The sequence below is a fragment of the Petromyzon marinus genome, chromosome 71, assembly GCF_048934315.1.
Source record: "Petromyzon marinus isolate PM22_M1 ecotype Great Lakes invasive population chromosome 71, UKy_Petmar_22M1.pri1.0, whole genome shotgun sequence".
Taxonomy (NCBI): domain Eukaryota; kingdom Metazoa; phylum Chordata; class Hyperoartia; order Petromyzontiformes; family Petromyzontidae; genus Petromyzon; species Petromyzon marinus.
The window spans coordinates 4,977,705-4,995,204 of NC_133737.1; the positions used below are offsets into that span (position 1 = coordinate 4,977,705).

Sequence of the window (17,500 nt, forward strand, 5' to 3'; positions counted from 1 at the left end):
ACTCACCAAGTCACTCACCAAGTCACCAAGTCACCAAGTCACTCACCAAGTCACTCACCAAGTCACCAAGTCACTCACCAAGTCACTCACCAAGTCACTCACCAAGTCACTCATCAAGTCACTCACCAAGTCACTCACCAAGTCACTCACCAAGTCACTCACCAAGTCACTCAGCAAGTCACTCAGCAAGTCACTCACCAAGTCACCAAGTCAGCAAGTCACTCACCAAGTCACTCACCAAGTCACTCACCAAGTGACTCACTCACCCACCCACCCACTCACTCACCCACTCACCCACCCACCCACTCACTCACCCACTCACCCACTCACTCACTCACTCACCCACTCACCCATCCACTCACTCACTCACCGACCCACTCACCCACCCACCCACCCACTCACTCATCCACTCACTCACTCACTCACCCACTCACCCATCCACTCACTCACTCACCCACCCACTCACCCACCCACCCACTCACTCACCCACTCACTCACTCACCCACCCACCCACCCACTCACTGACCCACTCACTCACCCACTCACTCACCCACCCACTCACCCACTCACCCACCCACTCACCCACTCACCCACCCACCCACTCACTCACTCACCCACCCACCCACCCACTCACTCACTCACCCACCCACCCACTCACTCACTCACTCACCCACCCACCCACCCGCTCACCCACTCACTCACCCACCCACCCACTCACTCACCCACCCACTCACCCACTCACTCACTCACTCACCAACTCACCCACCCACCCACTCACCCACTCACTCACTCACCCACCCACTCACTCACCCACTCACTCACTCACCAACTCACCCACCCACTCAACAACTCACCCACTCACTCACTCACCCACCCACCCACCCACCCACTCACCCATCCACTCACTCACCCACTCACTTACCCACTCACTCACCCACTCACTCACCCACCCACTCACCCACTCACCCACCCACTCACCCACTCACCCACCCACCCACTCACTCACTCACCCACCCACCCACTCACTCACTCACCCACCCACCCACCCGCTCACCCACTCACTCACCCACCCACCCACTCACCCACCCACCCACTCACCCACCCACTCACCCACCCACCCACTCACTCACCCACCCACTCACTCACCAACTCACCCACCCACCCACTCACTCACCCACCCACTCACTCACCAACTCACCCACCCACCCACTCACTCACTCACTCACCCACCCACTCACTCACCCACTCACCCACTCACCCACCCACTCACCCACCCACTCACCCACTCACCCACCCACCCACCCACTCACCCCACAGAGTGTGTGAACTAATCCTCATCTGTTCCATCTTCTCTGCAGCTTGCAAGGATCGCAGACGGGGCAGGGAATGTGATCCCTGTCAACGGAGGCTTCAAACAGCTGCATGGATTCATAGACTCGGTGACTTACATAGACCCACCATCATCATCAGTATCATCATCATCTTGATACTGATGATGATACTACTGATGATGATGTTACTACTGATGATGATGATACTGATGATGATACTGATGATGATACTACTACTGATGATGATACTACTACTACTGATGATGATAGTACTACTAATGATGATGATGATACTACTACTGATGATGATGATACTACTGATGATGATGATGATACTACTGATGATGATACTGATGATGATGATGATACTACTGATGATGATGATACTACTGATGATACTGATGATGATGATGATACTACTACTGATGATGATGATGATACTACTGATGATGATACTACTACTGATGATGATGATGATACTACTACTGATGATGATACTACTGATGATGATGATGATACTACTTAGGATGATGATGATGATACTACTACTGATGATGATGATACTACTGATGATGATGATACTACTACTGATGATGATACTACTGATGATGATAATGATGATACTACTTGGGATTATGATGATGATACTACTACTGATGATGATGATACTACTGATGATGCTATTATTATGATTTCAGATCATCAGAAAATCTTGCATTGAGATTTTGTCAGTTGAACCAAATAACGTCTGTGCTGCAGGTACCCACTCAGCTACTCACTCAGCTACACACTCAGCTACCCACTCAGCTACCTACCCACTCAGCTACCCACTCAGCTACCTACCCACTCAGCCACACACCCAGCTACCCACCCAGCTACTCAGTCAGCTACCTACCCACTCAGCTACACACCCAGCTACCCACTCAGCTACTCACTCAGCTACACACTCAGCTACCCACTCAGCTACCTACCCACTCAGCTACCCACTCAGCTACCTACCCACTCAGCCACACACCCAGCTACCCACCCAGCTACTCAGTCAGCTACCTACCCACTCAGCTACACACCCAGCTACCCACTCAGCTACTCACTCAGCTACCCACTCAGCTACCCACTCAGCTACCTACCCACTCAGCTACACACCCAGCTACCCACCCAGCTACTCAGTCAGCTACCCACACAGCTACTCTCTCAGATACTCACTCAGCTACTCACTCAGATACCCACTCAGCTACCTACCCACTCAACAACACACCCAGCTACATACTCAGCTACCCACTCAGCTACCTACCCACTCAGCCACACACCCAGCTACCCACCCAGCTACTCAGTCAGCTACCTACCCACTCAGCTACACACCCAGCTACCCACTCAGCTACTCACTCAGCTACCCACTCAGCTACCCACTCAGCTACCTACCCACTCAGCTACACACCCAGCTACCCACCCAGCTACTCAGTCAGCTACCCACACAGGTACTCTCTCAGATACTCACTCAGCTACTCACTCAGATACCCACTCAGCTACCTACCCACTCAACAACACACCCAGCTACATACTCAGCTACCCACTCAGCTACCTACCCACTCAGCCACACACCCAGCTACCCACCCAGCTACTCAGTCAGCTACCTACCCACTCAGCTACACACCCAGCTACCCACTCAGCTACTCACTCAGCTACCCACTCAGCTACCCACTCAGCTACCCACTCAGCTACCTACCCACTCAGCTACACACCCAACTACCCACCCAGCTACTCAGTCAGCTACCCACACAGCAACTCTCTCAGATACTCACTCAGCTACTCACTCAGATACCCACTCAGCTACCTACCCACTCAGCCACACACCCAGCTACATACTCAGCTACCCACTCAGCTACCTACCCACTCAGCCACACACCCAGCTACCCACCCAGCTACTCAGTCAGCTACCTACCCACTCAGCTACACACCCAGCTACCCACTCAGCTACTCACTCAGCTACCCACTCAGCTACCCACTCAGCTACCTACCCACTCAGCTACACACCCAGCTACCCACTCAGCTACTCACTCAGCTACCCACTCAGCTACCCACTCAGCTACCTACCCACTCAGCTACACACCCAGCTACCCACCCAGCTACTCAGTCAGCTACCCACACAGGTACTCTCTCAGATACTCACTCAGCTACTCACTCAGCTACCCACTCAGCTACATACCCACTCAGCCACACACCCAGCTACCCACCCAGCTACTCACTCAGCTACCCACTCAGCTACCTACCCACTCAGCTACACACCCAGCTACCCACTCAGCTACACACTCAGCTACCCACTCAGCTACTCACTCAGCTACCCACTCAGCTACCTACCCACTCAGCTACACACTCACTAAGCTACCCACCCAGCTACCCACCCAGCTACTCACTCAGCTACACACTCAGCAACCCACTCACTCAGCTACACACTCATCTACCCACTCATCTACCCACTCAGCTACCCATTCACTCAGCTACTCACTCAGCTACCCACTCATCTACCCACTCAGCTACCCATTCACTCAGCTACTCACAGCTACTCACTCATCTACCCACCCAGCTACACACTCACTCAGCTACCCACTCAGCTATGCACACAGCTACCCACTCAGCTACTCACTCAGCTACCCACTCAGCTACTCACTCAGCTACTCACCCACTCAGCTACTCACTCACTCAGCTGCGCACTCAGCTACCTAACCACCTACCCACTCAGCTACCTACCCACTCAGCTACCCCACTCAGCTACTCACTCAGCTACCCACACAGCTACCCACCCAGCTACACACCCAGCTACCCACACAGCTACCCACTCAGCTACCCACTCAGCTACTCACTCACTCAGCTACCCACTCAGCTACTCACTCAGCTACCCACTCAGCTACTCACTCAGCTACCCACTCAGCTATTCACTCACTCAGCTACTCACCCACTCAGCTACTCACCCACTCAGCTACCCACTCAGCTACCCACTCAGCCACTCACTCAGCTACCCACTCAGCTACGCACTCAGCTATCCACTCAGCTACTCACTCAGCCACTCACTCAGCTACTCACCCACTCAGCTACTCACCCACTCAGCTACTCACCCACTCAGCTACTCGTCATACATGTGATTTGCTGTACGTGAAGGTGTGTATGTGGGTGAGTGGGTGAGTGAGTGACTGAGTTAGTGACTGAGTGACTGAGTGGCTGATTGAGTATCTGAGTGACTGACTGAGTCTCTGAGTGACTGAGTGACTAAGTGAGTGACTGAGTGACTGACTGAGTAACTAAGTGACTGACTGAGTGACTGAGTGACTGAGTGAGTGACTGAGTGACTGACTGAGTGACTGACTGAGTAACTGACTGACTGACTGAGTGACTGACTGACTGAGTGACTGAGTGACTGACTGAGTGACTGACTGAGTGACTGACTGAGTGAGTGACTGACTGAGTGACTGACTGAGTGACTGAGTGACTGACTGAGTGACTGACTGACTGATTGACTGAGTGAGTGAGTGACTGGCTGACTCACTGACTGACTCACTGACTGACTGAGTGACTGACTGACTGAGTGACTGACTGAGTGACTGACTGAGTGACTGACTGAGTCTCTGAATGACTGACTGACTCACTGACTGACTGACTGAGTGACTGACTGACTGACTGACTGAGTGACTGACTGACTGACTGAGTGACTGACTGAGTGACTGAGTGACTGACTGACTGAGTGACTGACTGAGTGACTGACTGAGTGACTGACTGAGTCTCTGAATGACTGACTGACTCACTGACTGAGTGACTGACTGACTGAGTGAGTGACTGACTGAGTGACTGAGTGACTGAGTGACTGACTGACTGAGTGACTGAGTGACTGACTGACTGACTGGGTGACTGACTGAGTGACTGACTGACTCACTGACTGACTGACTGAGTGACTGACTGAGTGAGTGACTGACTGACTCACTGAGTGACTGACTGAGTGACTGACTGACTGAGTCTCTGAATGACTGACTGAGTGACTGAGTGACTGACTGAGTCTCTGAATGACTGACTGACTGAGTGACTGAGTGACTGACTGACTGACTGAATGACTGACTGAGTGAGTGAGTGACTGACTGAGTGACTGACTGAGTGAGTGACTGACTGACTGAGTGACTGACTGACTCACTGAGTGACTGACTGACTGACTGAGTGAGTGAGTGACTGACTCACTGACTGACTGACTGAGTGACTGACTGACTGAGTGAGTGACTGACTGAGTGACTGACTGACTGACTGAGTGACTGACTGAGTGAGTGACTGACTGACTGAGTGACTGACTGACTGACTGAGTGACTGACTGACTGAGTGACTGACTGAGTGACTGAGTGACTGAGTGACTGACTGAGTGACTGACTGACTGAGTGACTGACTGAGTGACTGAGTGACTGACTGACTGAGTGACTGACTGACTGACTAACTGACTGAGTGACTGACTGACTGAGTGACTGACTGAGTCTCTGAATGACTGAGTGACTGACTGAGTGACTGACTGACTGACTGAGTGACTGACTGACTGACTCACTGACTGACTGAGTGACTGACTGAGTGACTGACTGAGTGACTGACTGAGTCTCTGAATGACTGAGTGACTGACTGACTGACTGACTGAGTGACTGACTGACTGACTGAGTGACTGACTGACTGGGTGACTGACTGAGTGACTGACTGACTGAGTGACTGACTGAGTGACTGACTGAGTGAGTGACTGACTGAGTGACTGACTGACTGACTGAGTGACTGACTGAGTGACTGACTGAGTGAGTGACTGACTGAGTGACTGAGTGACTGACTGACTGAGTGACTGACTCACTGACTGACTGACTGAGTGACTGACTGACTGAGTGACTGACTGAGTGACTGACTGACTGACTGAGTGACTGACTGAGTGACTGACTGAGTGACTGACTGAGTGACTGAGTGACTGAGTGACTGACTGACTGAGTGACTGACTGACTGACTGACTGAGTGACTGACTGAGTGACTGACTGAGTGACTGAGTGACTGACTGACTGAGTGACTGACTGACTGACTGAGTGACTGACTGAGTGACTGACTGAGTGACTGACTGAGTGACTGAGTGACTGAGTGACTGACTGACTGAGTGAGTGACTGACTGAGTGACTGAGTGACTGAGTGACTGAGTGACTGACTGACTGAGTGACTGAGTGACTGACTGACTGACTGGGTGACTGACTGAGTGACTGACTGACTCACTGACTGACTGACTGAGTGACTGACTGAGTGAGTGACTGACTGACTCACTGAGTGACTGAGTGACTGACTGACTGAGTCTCTGAATGACTGACTGAGTGACTGAGTGACTGACTGAGTCTCTGAATGACTGACTGACTGAGTGACTGAGTGACTGACTGACTGACTGAATGACTGACTGAGTGAGTGAGTGACTGACTGAGTGACTGACTGACTGAGTGAGTGACTGACTGACTGAGTGACTGACTGACTCACTGAGTGACTGACTGACTGACTGAGTGACTGACTGACTCACTGACTGACTGACTGAGTGACTGACTGACTGAGTGACTGAGTGACTGAGTGACTGACTGACTGACTGAGTGACTGACTGAGTGAGTGACTGACTGACTGAGTGACTGACTGAGCGACTGACTGAGTGACTGACTGAGTAACTGACTGACTGAGTGACTGACTGACTGACTGAGTGACTGACTGACTGGGTGACTGACTGAGTGACTGACTGACTGAGTGACTGACTGAGTGACTGACTGAGTGAGTGACTGACTGAGTGACTGACTGACTGACTGAGTGACTGACTGAGTGACTGACTGAGTGAGTGACTGACTGAGTGACTGAGTGACTGACTGACTGAGTGACTGACTGACTGACTAACTGACTGAGTGACTGACTGACTGAGTGACTGACTGAGTCTCTGAATGACTGAGTGACTGACTGACTGACTCACTGACTGACTGAGTGACTGACTGAGTGACTGACTGAGTGACTGACTGAGTCTCTGAATGACTGAGTGACTGACTGACTGACTGAGTGACTGACTGAGCGACTGACTGAGTGACTGACTGAGTAACTGACTGAGTGACTGACTGACTGACTGAGTGACTGACTGACTGGGTGACTGACTGAGTGACTGACTGACTGAGTGACTGACTGAGTGACTGACTGAGCGACTGACTGAGTGACTGACTGAGTAACTGACTGACTGAGTGACTGACTGACTGACTGAGTGACTGACTGACTGGGTGACTGACTGAGTGACTGACTGACTGAGTGACTGACTGAGTGACTGACTGAGTGACTGACTGACTGAGTGACTGACTGACTGACTGACTGAGTGACTGACTGAGTGACTGACTGAGTGACTGAGTGACTGACTGACTGAGTGACTGACTGACTGACTGAGTGACTGACTGAGTGACTGACTGAGTGACTGACTGAGTGACTGAGTGACTGAGTGACTGACTGACTGACTGAGTGACTGACTGAGTGACTGACTGAGTGAGTGACTGACTGAGTGACTGAGTGACTGACTGACTGAGTGACTGACTCACTGACTGACTGACTGAGTGACTGACTGACTGAGTGACTGACTGAGTGACTGACTGACTGACTGAGTGACTGACTGAGTGACTGACTGAGTGACTGACTGAGTGACTGAGTGACTGAGTGACTGAGTGACTGACTGACTGAGTGACTGACTGACTGACTGACTGAGTGACTGACTGAGTGACTGACTGAGTGACTGAGTGACTGACTGACTGAGTGACTGACTGACTGACTGAGTGACTGACTGAGTGACTGACTGAGTGACTGACTGAGTGACTGAGTGACTGAGTGACTGACTGACTGAGTGAGTGACTGACTGAGTGACTGAGTGACTGAGTGACTGAGTGACTGACTGACTGAGTGACTGAGTGACTGACTGACTGACTGGGTGACTGACTGAGTGACTGACTGACTCACTGACTGACTGACTGAGTGACTGACTGAGTGAGTGACTGACTGACTGAGTCTCTGAATGACTGACTGAGTGACTGAGTGACTGACTGAGTGAGTGAGTGACTGACTGAGTGACTGACTGACTGAGTGAGTGACTGACTGACTGAGTGACTGACTGACTCACTGAGTGACTGACTGACTGACTGACTGAGTGAGTGACTGACTGACTCACTGACTGACTGACTGAGTGACTGACTGACTGAGTGAGTGACTGACTGAGTGACTGACTGACTGACTGAGTGACTGACTGAGTGAGTGACTGACTGACTGAGTGACTGACTGACTGACTGAGTGACTGACTGACTGAGTGACTGACTGAGTGACTGAGTGACTGAGTGACTGACTGAGTGACTGACTGACTGAGTGACTGACTGAGTGACTGAGTGACTGACTGACTGAGTGACTGACTGACTGACTAACTGACTGAGTGACTGACTGACTGAGTGACTGACTGAGTCTCTGAATGACTGAGTGACTGAGTGACTGACTGAGTGACTGACTGACTGAGTGACTGACTGACTGACTCACTGACTGACTGAGTGACTGACTGAGTGACTGAGTGACTGACTGAGTCTCTGAATGACTGAGTGACTGACTGACTGACTGAGTGACTGACTGAGTGACTGACTGAGCGACTGACTGAGTGAGTGACTGAGTAACTGACTGACTGAGTGACTGACTGACTGAGTGACTGACTGACTGGGTGACTGACTGAGTGACTGACTGACTGACTGAGTGACTGACTGAGTGACTGACTGACTGAGTGAGTGACTGAGTGACTGACTGAGTGAGTGACTGAGTGACTGACTGAGTGACTGACTGAGTGACTGACTGAGTGAGTGACTGACTGAGTGAGTGACTGACTCACTGACTGACTGACTGAGTGACTGACTGAGTGACTGACTGAGTGACTGACTGAGTGACTGACTGAGTGACTGACTGAGTGACTGACTCACTGACTGACTGAGTGACTGACTGAGTGACTGACTGAGTGACTGAGTGACTGACTGAGTGACTGACTGAGTGACTGACTGAGTGACTGACTGAGTGACTGACTGACTGACTGACTGAGTGACTGACTGAGTGACTGACTGAGTGACTGACTGAGTGACTGACTGAGTGACTGACTGACTGAGTGACTGAGTGACTGACTGACTGAGTGACTGACTGACTGAGTGACTGACTGACTGACTGAGTGACTGACTGAGTGACTGACTGAGTGAGTGACTGACTGAGTGACTGACTGACTGACTGACTGACTGACTGAGTGACTGAGTGACTGACTGACTGACTCACTGACTGACTCACTGACTGACTGGGTGACTGACTGAGTGACTGACTGAGTGACTGACTGACTGAGTGACTGACTGAGTGACTGACTGAGTGACTGACTGACTGACTGACTGAGTGACTGACTGAGTGACTGACTGAGTGAGTGACTGACTGAGTGACTGACTGACTGACTGAGTGACTGACTGACTGACTCACTGACTGACTGACTGAGTGACTGACTGAGTGACTGACTGGGTGATGTTCCAGGCATCTTTGATGTTGTCGTGCGAGGGAACGGATTTGGAGCGAAGAATCCCAACCAGGTCCTGTGCAGCTTCAAGGCCAACGAGACCACAACACTCAGTGAGTCAGCTACACACTCAGCTACTCAGCTACACACTCAGCTACACACTCAGCTACACACTCAGTGAGTCAGCTACACACTCAGCTACACACTCAGCTACACACTCAGCTACACACTCAGCTACACACTCAGCTACACACTCAGCTACACACTCAGCTACACACTCAGCTACACACTCACTCACTCAGCTACTCACTCAGCTACACACTCAGCTACTCACTCAGCTACCTACTCACTCAGCTACCCACTCAGCTACCCACTCAGCTACACACTCAGTGAGTCAGCTACACACTCAGCTACTCACTCACTCACTCAGCTACACACTCAGCTACTCACTCAGCTACCTACTCACTCAGCTACCCACTCAGCTACCCACTCAGCTACACACTCAGTGAGTCAGCTACACACTCAGCTACTCACTCACTCACTCAGCTACACACTCAGCTACTCACTCAGCTACCTACTCACTCAGCTACCCACTCAGCTACCCACTCAGCTACACACTCAGTGAGTCAGCTACACACTCAGCTACACACTCAGTGAGTCAGCTACTCACTCAGCTACACACTCAGCTACCCACTCAGCTACACACTCAGCTACCTACACACTCAGCTACACACTCAGCTACCCACCCACTCAGCTACCTACTCACTCAGCTACACACACACTCAGCTACACACTCAGCTACACACTCAGCTACACACAAACTCAGCTACACACTCAGCTACACACTCACTCAGCTACACACTCAGCTACACACTCAGCTACCCACTCAGTGAGTCAGCTACACACTCAGCTACCTACTCAGCTACACACTCAGTGAGTCAGCTACACACTGAGTGAGTCAGCTACTCACTCAGCTACACACACACTCAGCTACCCACTCAGCTACACACTCAGCTACCTACACACTCAGCTACACACTCAGCTACCCACCCACTCAGCTACCTACTCACTCAGCTACACACACACTCAGCTACACACTCAGCTACACACTCAGCTACACACAAACTCAGCTACACACTCAGCTACACACTCACTCAGCTACACACTCAGCTACACACTCAGCTACCCACTCAGTGAGTCAGCTACACACTCAGCTACCTACTCAGCTACACACTCAGATACCCACTCAGCTACCCACTCAGCTACCCACCCACTCAGCTACACACTCAGTGATTCAGCTACACACTCAGCTACACAATCAGCTACCTACTCAGCTACACACTCAGCTACCCACTCAGCTACACACTCAGCTACCTACTCACTCAGCTACACACTCAGCTACACACTCAGCTACCTACTCACTCAGCTACACACTCAGCTACACACTCAGCTACACACTCAGCTACACACAAACTCAGCTACACACTCAGCTACCCACTCAGCTACACACACACTCAGCTACACACTCAGCTACACACACACTCACTCACCCACCCACTCACTCACTCACCCACCCACTCACCCACCCACTCACCCACCCACTCACTCACTCACCCACCCACTCACTCACCCACCCACCCTCTCACCCACTCACTCACTCACCCACTCACTCACCCACTCACTCACCCACTCACTCACTCACCCACCCACTCACTCACCCACTCACTCACTCACCCACTCACCCACTCACCCACCCACTCACTCACTCACTCACCCACTCACTCACTCACTCACCCACTCACTCACCCACTCACCCACTCACCCACCCACTCACTCACTCACTCACCCACTCACTCACTCACTCACCCACCCACCCACCCACTCACTCACTCACTCACCCACCCACTCACCCACTTACTCACTCACCCACCCACTCACTCACTCACCCACCCACTCACTCACTCACTCACCCACCCACTCACCCACCCACTCACTCACCCACCCACTCACTCACTCATCCACTCACTCACCCACTCACTCAGACACTCACTCACTCAGCCACTCACTCACTCACCCACTCACCCACCCACTCACTCACTCACTCACCCACTCACTCACTCACCCACTCACTCACTCACTCACCCACTAACTCACCCACCCACTCACTCACCCACTCACTCACTCACCCACTCACCCACCCACTCACTCACCCACCCACTCACCCACCCACCCACTCACTCACCCACCCACTCACCCACTCACTCACCCACTCACTCACCCACTCACTCACCCACCCACTCACTCACTCACCCACTAACTCACCCACCCACTCACTCACCCACTCACTCACTCACCCACTCACCCACCCACTCACTCACTCACCCACCCACTCACTCACTCACTCACCCACTCACTCACCCACTCACTCACCCACCCACTCACCCACCCACTCACTCACTCACCCACTCACTCACTCACTCACCTACTCACTCACTCACCCACCTACTCACCCACTCACTCACCTACCCACTCACTCACCCACTCACCCACTCACTCACTCACTCACCTACCCACTCACTCACCCACTCACTCACTCACCCACTCACTCACTCACTCACCCACCCGCTCACTCACCCACTCGCTCACTCTCTCATTCACTCACTCACCCACTCACTCACCCACTCACCCACCCACTCACTCACTCACTCACCCACTCACTCACCCACTCACTCACCCACCCACTCACTCACCCACCCACTCACCCACCCACTCACTCACTCACCCACTCACCCACTCACTCACTCACTCACCCACCCACTCACTCACCCACTCACTCACTCACCCACTCACTCACTCACTCACCCACTCACTCACCCACCCACTCACCCACCCACTCACTCACTCACTCACCCACTCACTCACCCACTCATCCACCCACTCACCCACCCACCCACTCACTCACTCACCTACTCACCCACTCACTCACCCACTCACTCACCCACCCACCCACTCACCCACCCACTCACTCACTCACCCACTCACCCACTCACTCACCCACCCACCCACCCACTCACTCACCCACTCACTCACCCACTCACTCACTCACTCACTCACCCACTCACTCACCCACTCACTCACCCACCCACTCACTCACCCACTCACTCACTCACCCACCCACTCACCCACTCACCCACTCACCCACCCACCCACTCACCCACCCACTCACCCACTCACCCACTCACCCACTCACTCACTCACCCACCCACTCACCCACTCACCCACTCACCCACTCACTCACTCACTCACCCACTCACTCACCCACCCACCCACTCACCCACCCACTCACTCACTCACTCACCCACTCACTCACCCACCCACCCACCCACTCACTCACCCACTCACTCACCCACTCACTCACTCACCCACTCACCCACCCACTCACTCACCCACTCACTCACCCACTCACCCACTCACCCACTCACTCACTCACCCACTCACCCACCCACCCACCCACCCACTCACTCACCCACTCACCCACTCACCCACCCACTCACTCACCCACTCACTCACTCACCCACCCACTCACCCACTCACCCACTCACTCACCCACTCACCCACTCACTCACTCACCCACCCACTCACTCACTCACCCACTCACTCACTCACCCACTCACTCACTCACCCACTCACCCACTCACCCACCCACCCACTCACCCACCCACTCACTCACCCACCCACCCACTCACTCACCCACTCACCCACTCACCCACCCACTCACTCACCCACTCACTCACTCACCCACCCACTCACCCACTCACCCACCCACTCACCCACTCACTCACCTACTCACCCACTCACCCACCCACCCACCCACTCACTCACCCACCCACTCACTCACCCACTCACCCACCTACTCACCCACTCACTCACCCACCCACTCACTCACTCACCCACCCACCCACTCACCCACCCACTCACCCACCCACTCACTCACTCACCCACCCACTCACCCACTCACTCACTCACCCACTCACCCACTCACTCACCCACCCACTCACCCACTCACTCACTCACTCACCCACTCACTCACCCACTCACTCACCCACCCACTCACTCACCCACTCACTCACTCACCCACCCACTCACCCACTCACCCACTCACCCACCCACCCACTCACCCACCCACTCACCCACTCACCCACTCACCCACTCACTCACTCACCCACCCACTCACCCACTCACCCACTCACCCACTCACTCACTCACTCACCCACTCACTCACCCACCCACCCACTCACCCACCCACTCACTCACTCACTCACCCACTCACTCACCCACCCACCCACCCACTCACTCACCCACTCACTCACCCACTCACTCACTCACCCACTCACCCACCCACTCACTCACCCACTCACTCACCCACTCACCCACTCACCCACTCACTCACTCACCCACTCACCCACCCACCCACCCACCCACTCACTCACCCACTCACCCACTCACCCACCCACTCACTCACCCACTCACTCACTCACCCACCCACTCACCCACTCACCCACTCACTCACCCACTCACCCACTCACTCACTCACCCACCCACTCACTCACTCACCCACTCACTCACTCACCCACTCACTCACTCACTCACCCACTCACCCACTCACCCACCCACCCACTCACCCACCCACTCACTCACCCACCCACCCACTCACTCACCCACTCACCCACTCACCCACCCACTCACTCACCCACTCACTCACTCACCCACCCACTCACCCACTCACCCACCCACTCACCCACTCACTCACCTACTCACCCACTCACCCACCCACCCACCCACTCACTCACCCACCCACTCACTCACCCACTCACCCACCTACTCACCCACTCACTCACCCACCCACTCACTCACTCACCCACCCACCCACTCACCCACCCACTCACCCACCCACTCACTCACTCACCCACCCACTCACCCACTCACTCACTCACCCACTCACCCACTCACTCACCCACCCACTCACCCACCCACTCATGATCTCTGTCTCTCTCTCTCTGTAGCTGTGAAGCCTCTCGAGATCTACGATCACCACTTGCTGTGCGCTGCCCCCGTTCTGCAGAGCGTGGGCGAGTTCGTGACACAACTCATCATCATCATCAGTATCATCATCATCATCATCAGTATCATCATCAGTATCATCATCAGTAGTAGTATCATCATCATCAGTATCATCATCATCAGTAGTAGTATTATCATCATCAGTAGTATCATCATCATCAGTATCATCATCAGTATCATCATCATCAGTAGTAGTATCATCATCATCAGTATCATCATCATCAGTATCATCATCATCAGTAGTAGTATTATCATCATCAGTAGTATCATCATCATCATCATCATCAGTATCATCATCAGTGTCATCATCATCATCAGTAGTATCATCATCAGTAGTAGTATCATCATCAGTAGTAGTATCATCATCATCAGTAGTAGTATCATCATCATCAGTAGTAGTATCATCATCATCAGTAGTATCATCATCAGTAGTAGGATCATTATCATCAGTAGTAGTATCATCATCATCATCAGTAGTAGTATCATCATCATCAGTAGTAGTATCATCATCATCAGTAGTAGTATCACCATCATCAGTAGTAGTATCATCATCAGTAGTAGTATCATCATCATCATCATCAGTAGTAGTATCATCATCATCAGTAGTAGTATCATCATCATCAGTATCATCGTCATCATCAGTAGTAGTATCATCATCATCAGTATCATCATCATCAGTGTCATCATCATCAGTATCATCATCATCATCAGTAGTATCATCATCATCAGTAGTAGTATCATCATCATCAGTAGTAGTATCATCACCATCAGTAGTAGTATCATCATCATCAGTAGTAGTATCATCATCATCATCAGTAGTAGTATCATCATCATCATCAGTAGTAGTATCATCATCATCAGTAGTAGTATCATCATCATCATCATTAGTAGTATCATCATCATCAGTAGTAGTATCATCATCAGTAGTAGTATCATCATCATCATTAGTAGTATCATCATCATCAGTATCATCATCATCAGCAGCATCATCATCAATATCAGCAACATCATCATCAGTAGTAGTATCATCATCATCATCAGTAGTATCATCATCATCATCAGTAGTAGTATCATCATCAGTAGTAGTATCATCATCATCATTAGTAGTATCATCATCATCAGTATCATCATCATCATCATCAGTAGTAGTATCACCATCATCATCAGTAGTAGTATCATCATCAGTAGTAGTATCACCATCATCATCAGTACTAGTATCATCATCAGTACTAGTATCATTATCAGTACTAGTATCATCATCAGTAGTAGTATCATCATCATCAGTAGTAGTGTCATCATCATCAGTAGTAGTAGTATCATCATCATCAGTAGTAGTATCATCATCATCAGTAGTAGTATCATCATCATCATCAGTAGTAGTATCATCATCATCAGTAGTAGTATCATCATCATCAGTACTAGTATCATCATCATCATCAGTAGTAGTATCATCATCATCAGTACTATTATCATCATAATCATCAGTAGTAGTATCCATACGTAGACACACACACTATTGTCTATGTGTCTCTGTGTGTGAGTCTATGAGTGTCTGTGTGAGTCTATGAGTCTCTCTGTGTGTGTCTATGTGTCTCTGTGTGTGTCTATGAGTGTCTGTGTGTGTGTCTATGAGTGTCTGTGTGTGTGTCTATGTGTCTGTGTGTGTGTCTATGAGTGTCTGTGTGTCTGAGTCTTTGTGTGTGTCTATGAGTCTCTGTGTGAGTCTATGTGTCTCTGTGTGAGTCTATGAGTGTCTGTGTGTGTGTCTATGAGTCTCTGTGTGTGTCTATGAGTGTCTCTGTGTGTCTATGTGTCTCTGTGTGTGTCTATGAGTGTCTGTGTGTGTGTCTATGAGTGTCTGTGTGTGTGTGTATGTGTTTGTGTGTGTGTCTATGAGTGTCTGTGTGTGTGTCTATGAGTGTCTGTGTGTGTGTCTATGAGTGTCTCTGTGTGAGTCTATGAGTGTCTGTGTGAGTCTATGAGTCTCTGTGTGTGTGTCTATGCGTCTCTGTGTGTGTCTATGAGTCTCTGTGTGAGTCTATGAGTCTCTGTGTATGTCTATGAGTGTCTCTGTGTGAGTCTATGAGTCTCTGTGTGAGTCTATGAGTCTCTGTGTGAGTCTATGAGTCTATGAGTCTCTGTGTGTGTCTATGAGTCTCTGTGTGTGTCTATGAGTCTCTGTGTGAGTCTATGAGTCTCTGGGTGTGTGTCTATGAGTGTATCTGTGTGAGTCTATGAGTCTCTGTGTGAGTCTATGAGTCTCTGTGTGAGTGTCTATGAGTGTCTGTGTGTGTGTCTATGAGTGTCTCTGTGTGTGTCTATGAGTCTGTGTGTGAGTCTATGAGTCTCTGGGTGTGTCTATGAGTCTCTGTGTGAGTCTATGAGTCTCTGTGTGAGTCTATGAGTGTCTCTGTGTGTTTATGAGTGTCTGTGTGAGTCTATGAGTCTATGAGTCGCTGTGTGAGTCTATGAGTCTCTGTGTGAGTCT

The 17,500-nt window shown here is 51.3% G+C and overlaps 1 protein-coding gene across 2 annotated transcripts in view; it reads left to right on the forward strand.

Moving 5' to 3' along the window:
- The window catches only part of LOC116938405 (anthrax toxin receptor 1-like), an 81,066-nt gene that overhangs the window by 34,075 nt on the left and 29,491 nt on the right, over window positions 1–17,500 (forward strand). For both annotated transcript variants that reach the window (XM_076055277.1, XM_076055278.1), the window contains exons 8-11: window positions 1,359–1,439; window positions 2,030–2,090; window positions 9,909–10,004; window positions 14,955–15,024. In XM_076055277.1, the coding sequence (XP_075911392.1) occupies window positions 1,359–1,439; window positions 2,030–2,090; window positions 9,909–10,004; window positions 14,955–15,024 (308 nt within the window). The remainder of the gene's footprint in view (window positions 1–1,358; window positions 1,440–2,029; window positions 2,091–9,908; window positions 10,005–14,954; window positions 15,025–17,500) is intronic.